The 17,437-nt window shown below is 40.1% G+C and overlaps 1 protein-coding gene across 1 annotated transcript in view; it reads right to left on the bottom strand.

Annotated features, from left to right (window-relative positions):
* The window catches only part of LOC108720317 (synaptic vesicle membrane protein VAT-1 homolog-like), a 27,208-nt gene extending 9,817 nt beyond the window's left edge, over positions 1-17,391 (bottom strand). The window contains exon 1 of the mRNA XM_018444257.1: positions 16,676-17,391. Coding sequence (XP_018299759.1) covers positions 16,676-16,983 — 308 coding nt within the window. The 5' untranslated portion in view covers positions 16,984-17,391. The remainder of the gene's footprint in view (positions 1-16,675) is intronic.
* Positions 17,392-17,437: the final 46 nt, after the last annotated feature.

The raw sequence follows: 17,437 nt of genomic DNA, 5'->3' as shown, positions 1-17,437 counted from the left end.
GCAGCCAATCTTTTTTTTCAGTGTACATTCGGTTAAACTGGATCTTACGATTAGTCCCAAGTGGGCCAATAAGTCCCTAAACTCAAAACCTAAGAAGCTTATCTGATAGTCTTCTTTAAACCTTACAAGGTTTATCGAAATATTTTTTTTCAAAAGTGCATTGTTATCAAAATTTGCAATTAACAATAAGTTAAAATAGGCCAAACATATACCGATTCAAATAGGATACGGAATCCATAGGATCCATAGAATCTACTATCTAGAATACCTATTTCAAACGTGATCTTTCAACTGGTAAACGTTAGTTTTTTTTCGTATCACTTTTGCAATGTAACACGTTCCCTTGTTAGGGTAACTTAAATATTTCTGCGTGGATTTATCTGATAGAAAAATCGAGATAAATCATCGAAAATGGTTATAACCAAGACTAATTAATTTTTTTTGCATCGCAACATCCGTGTCATTAGCATGACATAGTCATCATAACGTTATTAAGGGGATCCTAAAGCCTGCAGCCAATCTTTTTTTCAGTGTATTACCGACTATATAATTTTTGTATAACAAATACTTTTTTCTCTTTCACAGATTCGAAAATTCTTTTCCAGAATTAAAGTATACACATTAATACGTGTTTGTGAGGTGGAATTTATGGCGCCCCCGAAACCCAAAAAATTTCGAAATTGAAATCTTAAGAAAAATTTTTTGTCGTTCTCGGCATAAACTCCACTTCATAAACACGTATTAATGTGTATACTTTAATCGTGGAAAAGGATTTTTGAATCTGTGAAAGAGGAAAAAAGTATTTGTTACACAAAAAATTACGATTTAGTCGGTAATACAGATGGCTTTAGGATTCCCTTAACACTATTCTTCGATTACTATATCTCGCCGTCTAGGATTTCATTCTGATTTTAGTCCTTTGGGACAAACAAACGTGCTCATTTTCAGCGGAACACGGATAATCCCGAGAGAGTTAGATCATAAAATCCTATGCGTACGTTGCGTAGGGATATCATATGTGCGCGTGAAGCATTTGAAGAGGGCTGGAATAGAAACCGCTTCGCATAGCAACGAGAACTCGTTCGCGTCTTTTCGCGTAAAATATATACGTGTAGTTACCTTCACCGGTACCTAACAGCCCGACTGACAGGGAGGGTACGAAAGCGAAGGCGCCGCGACGCCTAGACCGACGGCTGGCGTCGCACGCAACGCGACCACGGGCGTCGCGGCGACGTTACTCATTGGCATCGAGAAATATTTACCATTGGCGCCCCCGACGAAAAGTTCGATGGCACTTCTACGAAAATTGTCGACGGATTTCACCAAAATCGTCGGATAAACGGCAATTTGCATGTCGATGTATCATCTCGCAGTCTTGAAAAGATCTGAATTGTTTGACCAAATAATAACGAAAAGAAATATCAATTGTCTAGTAAAACGATGAGATAAAATGAAAAAAAATTAATAAATAAATAAACATAATAAAGAAAATCTGATAAGTTTGAAATACAGAGGGATGTGACAACAAATTTATATATGCATTTATTTCGTTTCATTTTATTATTTATTTATTCCGAATAAAGCAGCTGTCAGAGCACGATCAACTTGAGAATGCGAATACTCCATTTTCGATTACACCGACAGTTGCACGGCGCCTCTCGCGAGATATGTCGTAAATTGTTATCAATTTACGCGATACACCATGTAATTTCCTGGAGCACCGAGCACCACGTGATGAATCACCGCGTATACTCGGTGAAATCTCGTCCAAGGTTGGCGAACGTATCAGAAGTGCCCACGTGGGAGCTTATCGCTACACGTATCAGTTTTTCTATCTCGCTATACGCTTCCTCTTTCCATTGCGCGTGTGTGCGTGTACGTATTGTCACGTTGCATATAAATAAAATGAAAAATGAAAAGAAAGTAGAAGAAACTGTCGATATTTCTGTTGATGGACGAAAGAGAATGAATCATTCGCGACGTGCAAAGAGGTATAGTTTCAGCCTCACGGGTTTACTGTACTATAGATGCATTGCAGCTGGTGCCTGTACTGTACGATAGCATACATTTCGCCGATAACGTAACGAAGGAAGTTTGCGGTCGCGAACGGTACACCACATTGGAGAACAAAATTCCCCTCACGATTCACGTAACGACGACTGGATGTATCAACCGCGCATTGTTCCTTTTCGAATTTCACGGAGTCTCTTGCTGACAATGTATAATTAAATCGTCGCATTCGCCACGACGTGTAAGGTCGACACACGTTAAATTATATCCAGTTTGAGTTATTTTTAGTCAGTTCTATAGATCGTCACTGCTCCTAATGCATCGTTAATTCGACCGAAACATGGAAATGGAGTTAGACAAGATTTAACTGAAGAAAGTGAATTAAATTTAACTCATTTATTATTTACTAAATGCATATGTCAATGTGGACGATGTTTATTTTGAAATTAACTATAGAAATGGTATCAGAGGAATAGAAAATTTTATTTACATTTTGGTACATGGAGATTAAAAATAAACAAATATTATATTTAATTCAACGGATAGAGTTATCATTGCTCCATTAATAATAGTATACAATCAATGTATTAAGTATTAAACAAATAGAAGGACTCTTTATATAAAAATAAAAATAATAAATAAAGGGCGAAGTAAGAGTCAATACGTAAAAATTATAGTCCGAAAATTGGTGAAGCATGAAAGATTGAGTCAGTCTGAATATAAAATATAAGATAACATTTAATTAAATAAATTGAGAAACACATTACAAGTTTCGGCTACCAGATTGAGCCCTCTTCAGATACCATTTTGCATGGATTTGATATACAATAAGTTCTTGTAAAAACGCATAATAAATCTTGTTCGGATGTAAAATCTATGCCGTTCACATGCCATTCGTGATCAATGATTCTTGAAAATCTAATCACTTTTTTTTAATTAAATGTTATCTTATATTTTATATTCAGACTGACTCAATCTTTCATGCTTCACCAATTTTCGGACAATGTAGTAAGTTTTAAGAAATTGACCAGTCGAATGTGAGGAAAATAATCGACTATGATTGGTCAATTTCTTACGGTTTACTACCCTACTGTAGAGTTTCAGCCTAACGGATTCGAAAGCAATAGAAAACGCCGAACAAAACGTCGGAACACGTGCAACTCGTGTAGTCGCAAACGCAAGTAACAAGTTTATAGGAGGATTATACCTGATGTATCGGTACGCAATAAATCGCATGGATCGAAAAGCGTATACATTTATCCGCGTGTCCAATAACGTGACGGGCGGGACGGGGAAACGGGGAGGAATGTAATACGTGGGAACACGCGCGACTTACGCATCATTTGCCGGGCTGCGCCGGATAACCGTGGACGGTACCACGCTCCCCACGTCGAAGGACGAATTGAAGCGAAACGAGTCGAAGTACAGCACAATGATTCTATTCCGCGGCTTATTGACAGGTACGGGCGTCCGCGAACGCCAATCCGAAACGCCGCATTGGATTAAGCCGATTCTATTAAATCCCGTCCGCTGACGTGGAGTATTCGCGCGCTGTCGTGGCGGACTTATCCCTCGTGCAGTTGCAGGGCGTGGCGGAAAAATCCACCGTCTAAAATTAGCAATTTTAAATGGCCGTAAAAACTAACTATCCGGGGTCGCTAGGTGCCTCGCTCGCCGGAACGAGGGTGGCGTCGTCGCGATTAATGTACCGAGCCTCTCTGCAGTAAAATACAACGATATAAAGCTACGTGGAACTCCTTTCTCGGCTTTTGCGCTTCAACATATGGTTTCAGTCCACACGGTTCAACGTGTAATTGTTGTATGTAGATCGTGCAGATAATCGTGTACATTCTGGTCGAAAAACTTTATAAGGACCTCACTAATTACTTGAAAAATTGGGTCCGAGTGAAATAAGTCGGTTTTCACATATGATGTAGCTTATAATATGGTGAACAAAACATGTCGTAGATACGAGACTCAATAATGGAGAGTTTTTGAGCTGTGTGTATCAAAGGTGCTCTGCGAGCACAAGTTTTTACACCTTTGATACCTTTTATTTAAGTCATACGTATATATAACATTTCTTTCATGTTCACGCTATAAGCCATAATATATGTAAAAACCATCCCATTTCACCAGGACCCAATTTTTTATATATTATAATTAGTGCAGCGTCCTTCAAAGAAAAATAACGACGAGGCAAGAACAGGAAAATTATATTTAAAAGAAATATATATACGAAATATACAATTTGTTATGTGTATCGTCATTTTTATAATAGATCATTTACGTAGAATTTCCATGCTGAAACATCAACACCGACATTTCGCGCCGTACATAATAAGCTCGTCGAACAGTCGACGAGGCGAGCTTTCAACTATTCGTGACCACCCATCGTTCTATCAGTTGCTAATACAAACTCGTTGAGCGCAAATACGACAGTTAAACGTAATAAAGCGCGGACGCAACTGCGGACGAAAACAAATTCCGTCCCACAAAGATAAAACAACAGCGGTGACGGCGGTGGCGACAGTTGCGGAGAGCCTGATGTGGCGTAATGAAATTCTGGTCGCGACGCGTCGCGCTGTCGTTGCAGTTAACTGTAGAGATAACGTGCGTGATTTAGAGCCGATCGCACACCCCAACGCGAGACGCTTTCATTCACCTTGTAAGACATTATATTACCGTCCATTACTTTCACAATTTGTCGCACTTAGGGTCGTTTCCGCTCCTTCCGGCGCGCCGGACTTCGGAGCTGCGATCGCGCTCGGAGAAAAACGGTCCGTTCCGGCCGCTGCCAGCAGAATTTCTGCGTACTGTCATTAACCCTTTCGGAGTAACCAGCACGCTAATAATATCCGCCGCACGGATAATTAACGAATAATGTAACGGCAAGCGATAATTAAGAAAAGCGATCGATTGTGTGTAATAAAGCGACCAATATGAACGGCTATTAATCGATCGGAATTTGCCAATTTAATTCCACGATATTGGCTCGGAGTTCCGATCGCGTACGGGAAGCCGATCAAATATTACTATAATAGCGGAACGATATACGATAAACCGGACTATAATTTAACAACGGAACTGAACTGAAAATGTTTGCCGAGTAATGCGGGCCCTCTGTTCTCTCAGCGATTTTTACCTGAGGATCTCGTGGGAACCAGAGTAACCGTGATTCGACGATTCGCTCTTATTGAGAGGTTCCTAAAAAAAAAAAAAAAAGAAGGAAGGGAGACGCGAGTACAAGGACAAGGAGAAGGTTCAGAAGTTACGAGTCAAAGAAGTGCGGCTCTCGCGGCTCGCGATCGCTTAATTCCTCTAAATTGCGTCGAATTGAGGGGAATAATTTTCTCCATTCTTGGCAAGAGGCAATTGAACGGACGGACCGGACCGGACGGCGACATGCAACGCACCCCAGGGTCACACAAAGCCGCATAAAGCCGGCGCAGAGACACGCACAGTATACAGGGTGTCTCCAATCGACACATTGCACGGAAAGAAAGAAATTCAAGTTACCGAATCCGATCACACGTCGTTGAATACAAAGGTTATTCCAGCGCGATTTTAACAAACCGGCTAGTTAATTATGTCCAGACTCAATCCCAAAGTGTGTGTGTCACACAGCGTATATCGTTAAAGAGAAGTGCCGTTGAACGGAAACAACCCTGCCTACATTTAAATAGGAGAGCCAGACCGTCGCCCTTTGACCCGCACACCGTCTCTCTCTCACTCGTGAAACGTGCGTTTTCCATGGATATACACGTCAATCGATCGTCGTAGAAGACACCGAGGCGCCTATGGGGCTACGTAATCGTACGGCGAAATCAAATGCACGAATCTCGCGTGACTTCGATCGGAGCCGACGTCCGGACGAGTGAAAGTGCACCCGAACCCGCCGCAGCGGTATTTCTACATGTGCATGTCGGAAAAGTACACACCGTATATTATATATACACTGCCGTTCATGTAAGTTCGGACATCCGCGTAAATATTATCGAATGGTCATGTAAAAAATTAGGACATAGTAAACCAGCAATTGCGTTATTTTTTTATATATTTTAGAATACTTGTATACGTATTCTCTAAAAGTGAATCAGTGTATTTTATCACTGACTTCAGTGCTACACTTATAACTGTGATATCAGCGAATATTTACTGTTTTTCAGTAATAATACACTGATTCATTTTGAGAAGTTATGGTTTCTACAGACTGAATCTGCAGAAAACAATAACCTCTAAAATGAATCAGTGTATTATTACTGAAAAACAGTAAATATTCGCTGATAACTTCAGTGCTACACTTATAACTGATGTAATCAGTAATAATACACTAATTTACTTTTAGAGAGTAATATTCGTACACTAAATACTTACAACACACACACACCTCCATAAATTATTCATAATTTTATTATTTTATTTTATAATTTTAATATGCTAAAATGTATTATCTTTATTTCGTAGAACATTGAGGGGGTAATCGATAAATTTCCAATATTCATTCAATGAACACAGAAGATAATAAGCTGGCAACATATACTAACTACAGTATAAGCTCACATTTTTTCTCTGAGCGAATTTTTGATCGATTATACTATCAACATTTTACGAAATAAAGACAATTTTGGCATGTAAAATTAAAAATAATTTATAAAACTCTTGGTGTTAGTAAGTGTATCCTAAAATATAACGATATATGAAAGAATAACAATTGTTTTATAATGTCTTCATTTTTTATAGAACCGTTCGGCAAAATTTATGCGGATGTCTGAACTTCCATGAACGGCAGTGAAGGTACGTATTACGAGCACAACGCGGTTTATGCGATATGTGATGGTTTGCGCACCGCGGTCATTACGCTGATATCGACGTTGGCGACGTCGTTACCTTATCTCGAGAATAGGTGTGTAAAGTTCCCAAGTATCCCATTTTCCCACCTCGAAAAAAAAAAAACGCGAGCGAAACGCGTGAAAGAAAAAAAAGGGAGAAACGAATTAAACTCAATTTAGGCTACGAAGGACCGGCACGCGCGAATTGACGCGAACGCGTATGAATTATGCAGGGAACGGAAGGGCTATAAATAGCAAACGGAATATTACGCGCGCTCGGTCGCCTCGCGATTTACTTCGTAAAGTCGCGGGATAAATGGTCGGTCGGCCGAACAGGATGGCGACGTCAATTTCTCTCCTTGCGCCGGCTACTTCATTATTCGAGATAAGCCAGGTTCTGATTTCATTAACCTAAATCTTCCACGTAAGAAAGGCGGACGGTAAACAAAGAGGATTGAGCAGAGGAGCTCATAAACAATCGCGCGAGCCATGTCGCGGATAAGAGGAGCGATTATCTTTCCCATAGATGCGATTACGAGCGAGTAAAGTCAACGCGTCGATTGAGATGCCAGCGAGTTAATACGATACCATATTAGCCACGCTCGGCGAATTATTTATTATCGTTGCATCACCGAGCAAACAAACGCGAAAGAGAAAGAGAGAAAAGTTTGCGATATCGTCGAACTGTCGGAGGAGAATCGGTCGAGGAATTTCGTCGCTGGCATTTCAGCGGCAATTGCGACAGTTATTTCTTTCAAAAAGAGGCGAGGGTTAAACCTGCTACTTAAGGGGATCCTAAAGCCGTCTGTATTACCGACTAAATCGTAATTTTTGTATAACAAATACTTTTTTTCTTTCACAGATTCAAAAATCCTTTTCCAGAATTAAAGTACGAGTACACATTAATAAGCGTTTGTGAGGTGGAATTTATGCCGAAAACGACTAAAAATTTCGAAATTGAAATCTTAAGAAAAATTTTTTGTCGTTCTCGGCATAAATTCCACCTCACAAACGCTTATTAATGTGTACTCGTACTTTAATTCTGGAAAAGGATTTTTGAATCTGTGAAAGAAAAAAAGTATTTGTTATACAAAAATTACGATTTAGTCGGTAATACAGACGGCTTTAGGAACTCCTTAAGAGGATCCTAACTAAAGTCTGTTTTACCGATTCAGTAGGAACATATATACCTACTATTTACGTGTAAATTTTCTAACTAATCTTCCATTTACTCGTTTCTCCCAATGTAATTTAATTTTAACTATTCATCTTTTTCTAGTTTTAAGAATTAGAAAGAGATTAAAAGTTGAATTAGATTAAAGTTAATCTACATTAGTAGAAATGGGCATAAGTCTAATTCTAAGAACTCAACATTGTTTGTTCATGTAATCCTCGATCCAAACTAAAATTGTTTTATATGTACCAAGTACCTATAAAACTTGTATATGAAGCACATATTATGAATTAATATCAAAGAAGCAAAGAAAACTATAATTTTCCAACTTTTTTTCATTTTTGGCATAATTCTTACTTTTCTGTATATAAATTAATATAATTCTGTACATAAATGTAATTAATAAAATACTTATTTAAAATTATCGTAATTAAAATAATCGGAGGTAATTAAAATAGGAGGTAAAATAAAATAAATTTTAGGATCCCCTTAAGGCAGCGGAAAAATATAGGGAGTGCGAGCGCACTTGGAGAAAAGTGCACGTAGCAATTACTGTACACACGCGTGACCCCATCGAACGGAATTATCAATTGTTTTTAAATAGAGGGTAAGAGAGGAGACTACGAGAGAGTATACCGATATAAAAGTTTTTCTTTATTTTTTTTTTATATCATCTTTGATGACAGAGAAGGCGAGAGAGGCTGCTGCACTTTTACGACGACGGACGGCAGTCTATTGGTGTGCAAGTAAACCGCGACGGATTACTCTGTGTAGACGGTGACTCGCGCGAAACGGATCGCAATCAGGCGGATGTAACGGTGAGAAAAGTATGTGGAGCTGACGTACGGAGCGACGGGGAGAGGTTAAAGCACGGATTAGTTACGCATGCGAAGATAAAGTGTGATCCGCTACGCGAAGATCTAATCTCATCCAACTACGTTCTTACGAACATGACGTTCGATTTAGACCTGCACAGCGTTGTGCTAAGCACTCGGGACGAAAATATAACGAGCTACAAAACATATCTGCAAAATAATGTCGTCAGTAATTACAATGCGTAAATTAGATTAGAAACGTATACGGCCGAAGTTTTCTAACAGCCATACAGGCGACCAGATTCGAAAAAGAGAATCGAACGGTAAGACAACAGCTGCGGATCCAAACGCGTACCGTCATATCGTTTTTGCAGTGAATCATCCCAGCGTGGCAGTGACGTTGACGTAAGTGTCGCTTCGTTCTGCGACGCGAACTGCCTCGTGTAATACCTTTACGGTGTAAATAATTCCTATCGACCCGACCCATCAATCTCGATATCTAAAGTCACGTGAATTCTCATATTTGTAATTCGATAAGCATCGCGTACAATTTCCATCGACGCCGTTAATTGACACTTTGTATTCATTTCTATCAATGTAGATTAAATTTAATCTCGATTTAGCTTACTTTTTATCTTTTTCCGCAGGTTTTGAAAATTAGAAAAAGGTAAAGAGTAAATTAAATCGAGATTAAAGTTAATATAAATTGATAGAAATGGGCCTCATGTTCATCTCTATCGATACAGATTAATTTTAATCTTGGTTTAACTTATTTTTTTATATTTTTCCAGTTTGTATACATTGAGAAAAATGTCTGATTTGATTAATTGGAATTCTGATTAAAAATGACGTATCTCACAATTTTTCGATTAAACTAATCTACTAGAATTCTAAATAAGATAACTGGAATTCTGATTGATATAATTAATTATATCCGTCCATTTTCAACACATTTTTCTCAGTGTCCGATAAAAAAAAATTGTCGACTCGCCGTGGTGATGCGATCAGCAAATCTATCGGCGATTCGTATAGACGCCAGAGATGACGCATCGCATTGATTACGCTTATTGACTGGTAAGGAACGGAAAATACTTTGTAATCTAGACGATAACCCGAGACGCGGCGATTAGCCGATCGGTTTCTCTGTTTTGCCACGCCAGCGATATACATATATCCACGTGAATCATACGCGTGCGATGAACAATTCCGTCATGGTCAAACTGCGGTCGTTTTGCATATTTTAAGATACGCTCTATCGAGTGTCTACGCATCGTGGCGTGGGGTCTGTAAACGATACGCGTCCCTTTGTTCACTTGCTCCGCAAAATCGCACGCATCATGTTGCAAATACGCTAGCGGAACACGACTCGTAAATCTTTCAAGAGTTCAGAATCTTACTCTCTAAATTTCTTGGAGTGAAATCTCACTCCACAAAAGAATGAAAATACTGCTATACTACCACTATCGAAAAAGAGTGAAAATATTTACACTCTTGAATAAGAATGACAGATTTTCACTCTTTTTTTGGAGTGAGACTTCGATTTTTAGTGTAAGATTCACTTCAAAAAAGAAGTAAGACTTTCTTCCTTTGGAGTGAATCTCATCCTCCCCTCCAAAAAAAAAGAGTAAAAATCTACCATTCTTATTCAAAAGTGTAAATATTTTCACATTTTTTCAATAGTGGCAGTATTTTCATTCTTTTGAAGTGTGTGTGTGTGTGTGTGTGTGTGTGTGTGTGTGTGTGAGATTTCACTCCAAGAAATTTAGAGAGTATCATCAGAATGTAAAAATTAAAGCTCTTGAAGATTCGAAAATTAGATCCGTGCTCCGATATACACTGTCAACACTGAAAATGAAATTCAATACTGACAGTATACATCGTACCTTAAGCCCATGTCACACTACGTAATGAAGATTGAGGATTGCGAATTGAAAATTAAAATTCAATCAATTATATAGAAAAAAACGGATTGAAATTAAAATTATCTAATTGATCGAATTCTAATCTCTAATTCATAATTCTCACTCACTCTCCAATGCATAGTGTGACACGGGCTTTAGGTAAGAACTCAAGATTCCAAAGGCCCGCAAATCTAAAAAGACACTAAGGGATTTATCTATCCAGATTAATTTGCATATAGCTGCATACCATACGCATAAAGAAAATTATCTAATGGAAATTTATGTGCGTCCTTATTAGAAATACAATTGGATAGTTTTCTTTATGCATATAGTTATGCAGTTATGCAGTTATGCAAGTCTGTCTTGATAGGCTCTAAAATATTTCGACGATTAGTAGTTGAAGATTTACAAATCGTTGATCTTGTCGTTTTCTTTTTCTCTTTTAATAACATCTAATCTCCTTTAGTGGTCTACAGTGATAATCAGGTCGGATTAAATGAAATATAGAAAACGATGAGTAATTAGAAAATATTCGTTAAGATGTGATCGCGAACGTCAGTTAGTTTTATCAGAAACTTTCAAAAATTTATGTTCGCACTCCTATAAAGCAACTAACATAGGTACACAGAAAAAAAATTTGCAGATTTTAAATAAATATTTACTCCAATAGTACTAACGAAATGTTTACTAAATATAAACATATATTTATTCGATTTAAACATAACCGTTTTATTTTGAATAAATATTTATTTACTATAAATGAATATTTCGTTAGTACTATTGGAGTAAATATTTATTTGAAATCTGCAAATTTTTATTTCAGTGTAAATTTCTCTCTTATCTCTTTATTATAAAGCGATTGATATCATATGTCAACGTTTCAATATTTAACGCGTGCAAAGAAATCGAAAACAAAAACTGATTAATCGTGTTGTGCTGTTGCGTTGAGATAAAAACAGATAACAGCGTAATTTATTTCCAAGTTTTGGGCAAAACATTTCTCGATCGAAATATAATTATGACCTACGTTGTAAGCAATAATTTTTCGTTGTGATTCACCCGACGGTACGTACGCACCGATAGATCTATAGGATGTCCGTATTGATCGAACCACACCCGTATTTCCTACACCCTCTACCTCGCCTTCACCCTTCCTCCCTTCCACCTCCCCGCGGCACGCACGCGGATGTCAACGTAAATGCGTGCGCACAGAAATCGACGTAATCGTTCGTAGCCGAAAAGCTCCAACTTATGCAACGATTTATTCTTAATTTAATCATGAATCCGAAAATCTGAAGTGAATCCGAGAATACGAAAAAGAATTTATTGAAGAGGCATAACATTACTAATCGGGATGATAATCTCAAGATTTCTTGGACATCATCGTCATGATCGTCGAGATTGTCGACGATACCCATATAAAAGCACATCCATGGCACTTCAGATCTGGACTTGACGTCGACAGCTGCAGCGGGCACTTATGCACTTTGCGATTATTCCGCGAGTAACATTATATCGTAATGCTGCTGAGATGGAGCTAAGTCACAAAAAAAATTCGAAGAATTCAGGATCTTATCATCGGAAGAATCAAAGCTCCTAAAGATTCGAATTCTGGATGAGAACTCGAGACTCCAACAAGCAACAACCCGCGAATTCAAAAAGACTCGAAGGTCTATCCAGATAAACTTGTAGAGCTCCACAATCATGAGTACAAGGAAAATTATCCAATCGAATTTTACAACAGAAATGCGATTGGATAATTTCTTAATACGTATGATTTATGCAGCTATGCAAGTTTGTCTGGCTAGAAGGATTCAATGGCTACGTTTACACCGTGCGCTTAGTCCGCGACCTATACGGTAGGTGTCTTTGTTTAATATACAGGATAAACAAAGACATCTATCGTAAGGGCCGCGGCCTAAATGCACGGTGTAAACGTAGCCAATGACCGGTAGGTGAAGATAGAAGTCCGAAGATTCGAAGATCTAAACTCGCAATGGTAAACTAAAAAAGTGGTAATTAAAAGCCGCGAATAATTCTTTCTTGCGCCTTACGTTGATGCATGGTTAACGCACTCATGATGGGTTTGCATAATGACGGTTTATGCACAAATAGTGCGTGAATGACCGGCGATATCGCGTGTAAGTAGACACACGTATGCACATTCGCACGCACGTAAAATTCTCAGCGTATTTGGAATTTATACGGGCGAAAGCTCGCGCGCTCGCGTTTTCGTGGAAGCATTGCCCGATGAAAGACGTCATTGTATCTGTCTCGTCGAGTTTATCGTACTAATGAGGTCTTAATATCGCGTTATGGGAAACTTTGAACGGATACCATTCAGCGGACGGTGATACGCCACCGCGATCCGCGTGTGTGCCTCTCTCTCTCCTTTTCTCCCTCGCTCTCTTTCTCTCCCCGTGCTTTAAGGCGTTTCCAACACTCGCCTTTCATCGCGAGCACGCCTTTTTTCTCCGTCGCTTCCAATTTCTTACAGGAACGCCTCGGAGAAAGAGAGAGAGAAAGAGAGATAAAAGGGAATACTCGCGGAATGTAAAAAGAGATTACAGAATACTGGGTGAACTTCGCTCCAAAATGACATAAATGTTTATATATACGTCCTCGGTTCTTCCTCCGTTAGAAAAAGAAACTACGGTGCAAAACGAGAATGCGTTATTGGGTTCTCGGGACCGCTTGAGTTTAAACTTCCGAAGCAGAATCCGAACAAACTCGGCTTGCGAGCTCGCTTTCTTTCGTCGTCGGGAATATCTATTATACATGAAATAAGGTGGTTCATTGGACTTTATGCTGTCTCACTGTAGATACGAGCGGAAGGACTGTTTTATTCAGGAGTAATCGTCCATTTCCTACGGCGAATAGATTCAGCATGAGTAATCAAGAACGAGATACATGGAATACGGGAAACTACTCGCGAATGTAATCGCTCATAATAAAAAATTCAATATTGAAAAAAGACGAATACGAGATCAGTCTTCCGTGGAAATTTCAATTTTGATTTTATAAATTTTAATAATTATTATTTTAGAACACAGTATTAATTTTTCCGTCAAGTTTCTCGCCGTCAAATTTCCGAGAAATTTACTTGGATACCTTCGTTGAATAATATTTTTATCGGGAATTTATAATAATATAAAAACTCCTTTTATGTATGGTAAAATAAAAAAAATGATTTCTCAAATAAAGTTATCAAAAAAAAGTATTGATCTAAATGCAGTTCTAGCAACGACACGCACTTTTAATACTGCTTCCACTTTCGAACGCGACATCTTAAATTCGACATTTCCTGCGACGAATAACCCTTTCACTACAAAGGGCGCGTGTACGCCCAAATGGAGTTCACGCTCACATGCGAAGAGCGTGAACGCACGCACGACTAAAATGGAAGAATGCCTCAAGCTGTAACGGCAAAGATGAATAAAAAAAAAGCAATAGAGTGATTGCGCTCCGTTGTAAACATTGTTCACATAATTAAATCACGTAACAAAAGCGCCCGTATTAAATCCCCCCTTTCCTTCTATGTCATATAAATTTATACTTTTTGGAGTGAAATATCTTTGACAGGATTAGTGTTTCTACGAAAAGAAGAGGCGCTTGAGTTTCTTCAAAAGACAGTCACGTGACGTAAAAAAAGAAGAAATATTATTTATCAGCTTGTTGTCCAATTCTCTAACCTTTACAATAATATTGTTATCGTTATATAGATTTCGTTTAGTAGAAAAAACAATTTTGCGACTGTCGTAAAATTCTTTAATACGATTTTTCGCAATAAATTATTTACATTTATTAAAATGGACGATCAATTTAAATTGAGATATTAATTTCTTCAACTTCAGTTTGCGATTGCGTTTCAAATCCGACAAACCTTATCGATGCGCAGTTTATAAAACTGAAAAAATACATTTGCAAAAATTTACATTTAGTATTATTAAGCACTAAAATCCGCTTTGAAGTAAGATTACTTTTAATAATTAACATAATTGGTTTATACATTTAGATCCAGTGAGGAACTAAGGACCAATTACTAAATCAATTACATTAATAAATTTCACAACAGTTACAAAGCTGCTTTTTCTGCTGAACGCAGCCATTGTCGCCGCGCAGCTTTTTTACCGCACATAATTCCTGCGCAATGATAACGGTATTGACGCTGTCGTTAAAAGTTACGGAATCATGGTACCGTACCGGTATTTTATCGAAACGACAAACCGAGCGGTACTTTATTTAGCCGTCCGTCCCGACGACGGGGGTGCTCGCAGCTTAACGAACGTGTCTGCAGCGGGGCAGACAAATTTATTCGCCGGCATTGGCAGCGTGATATCTTTCTATGGGGGCTATTTTCTCATCAATCCCAATAGCTTTTATAAAACGTGACTCACGCGTGAAAAGGTCCGCGCGCAGCCTTTGGCGAATCCGATGTTCGCCATCTCCCCCGTGCACCATCATCATCGCGACTGTCCCTGGCCGCGAGAGATAAAGCCGCCTCTCTTTCAGGATATGATACACGCGGCGAGGCCGTTATACATACATCTCTCTCCTTTTTATAATTGAAAAATCAAGCCGGCAGCCTTCTCGCACGTAATGTAATAAATAGCCGATCGTCGTGATTCATGAATTCTCGCGGCAACGCCCGCGTTTCGGAAATTGATTAATCGACCACTGATGATCGAGCACCGATCGACAGTCGCGTGCGTGGCGAATGGGATGTTCGGAGGCGAAGTGCATCGATAAATTCTAATATGAGAATGCAACACGGGGTCTACACTTTCGACCGTTAACAAATCGTTATTCCGACGTGTTTTTATCACGCCCCCCTGCGCTTTGTATTGTCGTTAAACGGGGCAGGAGTGCAGCGGCATCAAGTGTCGATATTAAGCGCATTTTTCAACTATTTAATCGCGATCTCTCGAGCGATCAATGCCCGGGCGATGTTACACTTGGAGAGGAAAAAAAAACAAACGAAACGGTTAGCGACGTTAGCGTTAATAAAAATAATAAAAATTTTATGTACGATAATTTCGATCTAATGAGGCGTGGATTGCCGAGCTTCAACATTTATGTTCCTCAATTCCACTCGCTTAGATGATTAGGATCTAGTCGCTGATTACTACGACCCGCATATCGCGGAGTGTAATGTAGTCACCAAAAGTTTCCGTAATTTATCGTGGGAAAGTGGGAGCGAGAGGTCGAACGATCTAGAAAATTTATATCGACATCGCAACAAAATGAAAGATGACGTAATCTGTAACTTTTTTATGCCGATCCTTCGACCTTCGCATCTTCGCGCAGCGATGAACGACGAGTGCAGCAAAATGCATTACGAAGGGCATCCGAAAGTCGAACCGTGTGCCGCACCCTGCCGCGTATTTTCGTGACAAAGGTTTCTCGAACGAAAGTCCATATGGACGCCGCTTATTTCGCTCCGAACGTGACCTTCCGATCTCCGAATCTCATATTCGCCGAGAACGGAAATTTAACGAAAACAATGAGACGAAAATTCGCCGTTTATCGATTTATGCGCGATTCTGACAGGCGATTTGAAAATTCAAACAGTTTTTCTCGTCGGAAGATAGAGAATGGCAAGATTATCAATCGACTGGGATCAATGAAATTCTCTCGGGAATTTTCGATCGAAAATATGATACGTATATGTAGACAATGGCTCGCTCGTTCGTGAGCAGGCCGGTCGAACTGCGCGAGTTCGAGACGCTCCAGCGGTTTAATAGGGAAAATATGGCTTCTATCGGCGTTCCATCTAACGGCTCGGTGCAGCGCTGAACGATGCGTAGGGAATATAGACCAAGAGTCTGGCGCGCGAACACTCGGAGCAGTCCGGAGCAGAGAGAAAGGGCGGAAGGGCGAAAGCGAGAAAGAGAAAAAGAGAAAGGGAGAGAGAGAGAGAGAGAAAGAGCGAAGCGAACTCACCAGGCTTTGACGCGTATAAGGACCTCTCCCTCGCCAAGGGCAGGCTCCGGCTTCCTCAGGGCCTTGACACTCTTGAGGCCGCCGAAACCGTTGAGCACGATCGCCCGCATATCCTTCGGCTCCGGCGTGGTCTTCTCCTCGCCGTTCTCCTTCGGCTTCTCGCCTTCGCCATTCTCCTCGACTTTCTTCTCGTCCTCCTTGCGCTCCTTCGTCGGCTCTTCCTTGGCCGGCGGCGCCGCTGCCGCCGTTTCCTGCGGCGGCTTCTCGCCCTCGGCGCTCGGACTGGTCTCGTTCTTGTCCTCTGCCATCTTTATGTCCTCTTCCTCTTAGACGGCCTGAAACTCTGAAGCTCACGCGACGTCCTTTACCGCGAGACTGAGGATCTCCGGCGACCGGCGGCGGCGGCGGGGATACGTCAAGAAAGGGAGCGTGCGTCGTACCGTCCGTGATCGCGAAGCGACAGACGGAGGAGAGACAGACTGGAATGAAGGAGAGAAGGAGAAGGATGGAGAGAAAGAGAGAAAGATAGAAAGAGAAAGAGAGAAAGAGAAAGGAGGGAGAGAAAGCGCGCCCGTCCGTGTGAGTGGTCCGCTCCGCTTCGCACGGTATATCGTTTACAATCCGCCGCGTACGCGCTCCATGAAAGCCACCGTCGTTCTGGACGAAATTCTGCGCCGCTGTGTAAAAGTCTCTCTCTCTCTCTCTCTCTCTCTCTCTCCCCGTTCGTACTTCGTAGTGCCGGCTACGCCGGCCGGTAATGCG

This window comes from Mycetomoellerius zeteki, unplaced genomic scaffold (assembly GCF_001594055.1).
Source record: "Mycetomoellerius zeteki isolate Tzet28-1 unplaced genomic scaffold, Tzet1.0 scaffold149, whole genome shotgun sequence".
NCBI classification, from domain to species: Eukaryota; Metazoa; Arthropoda; class Insecta; order Hymenoptera; family Formicidae; genus Mycetomoellerius; species Mycetomoellerius zeteki.
The sequence above is the reverse complement of the archived record's forward strand: the minus strand, read 5'-3'. Positions and strand labels throughout refer to the sequence as shown.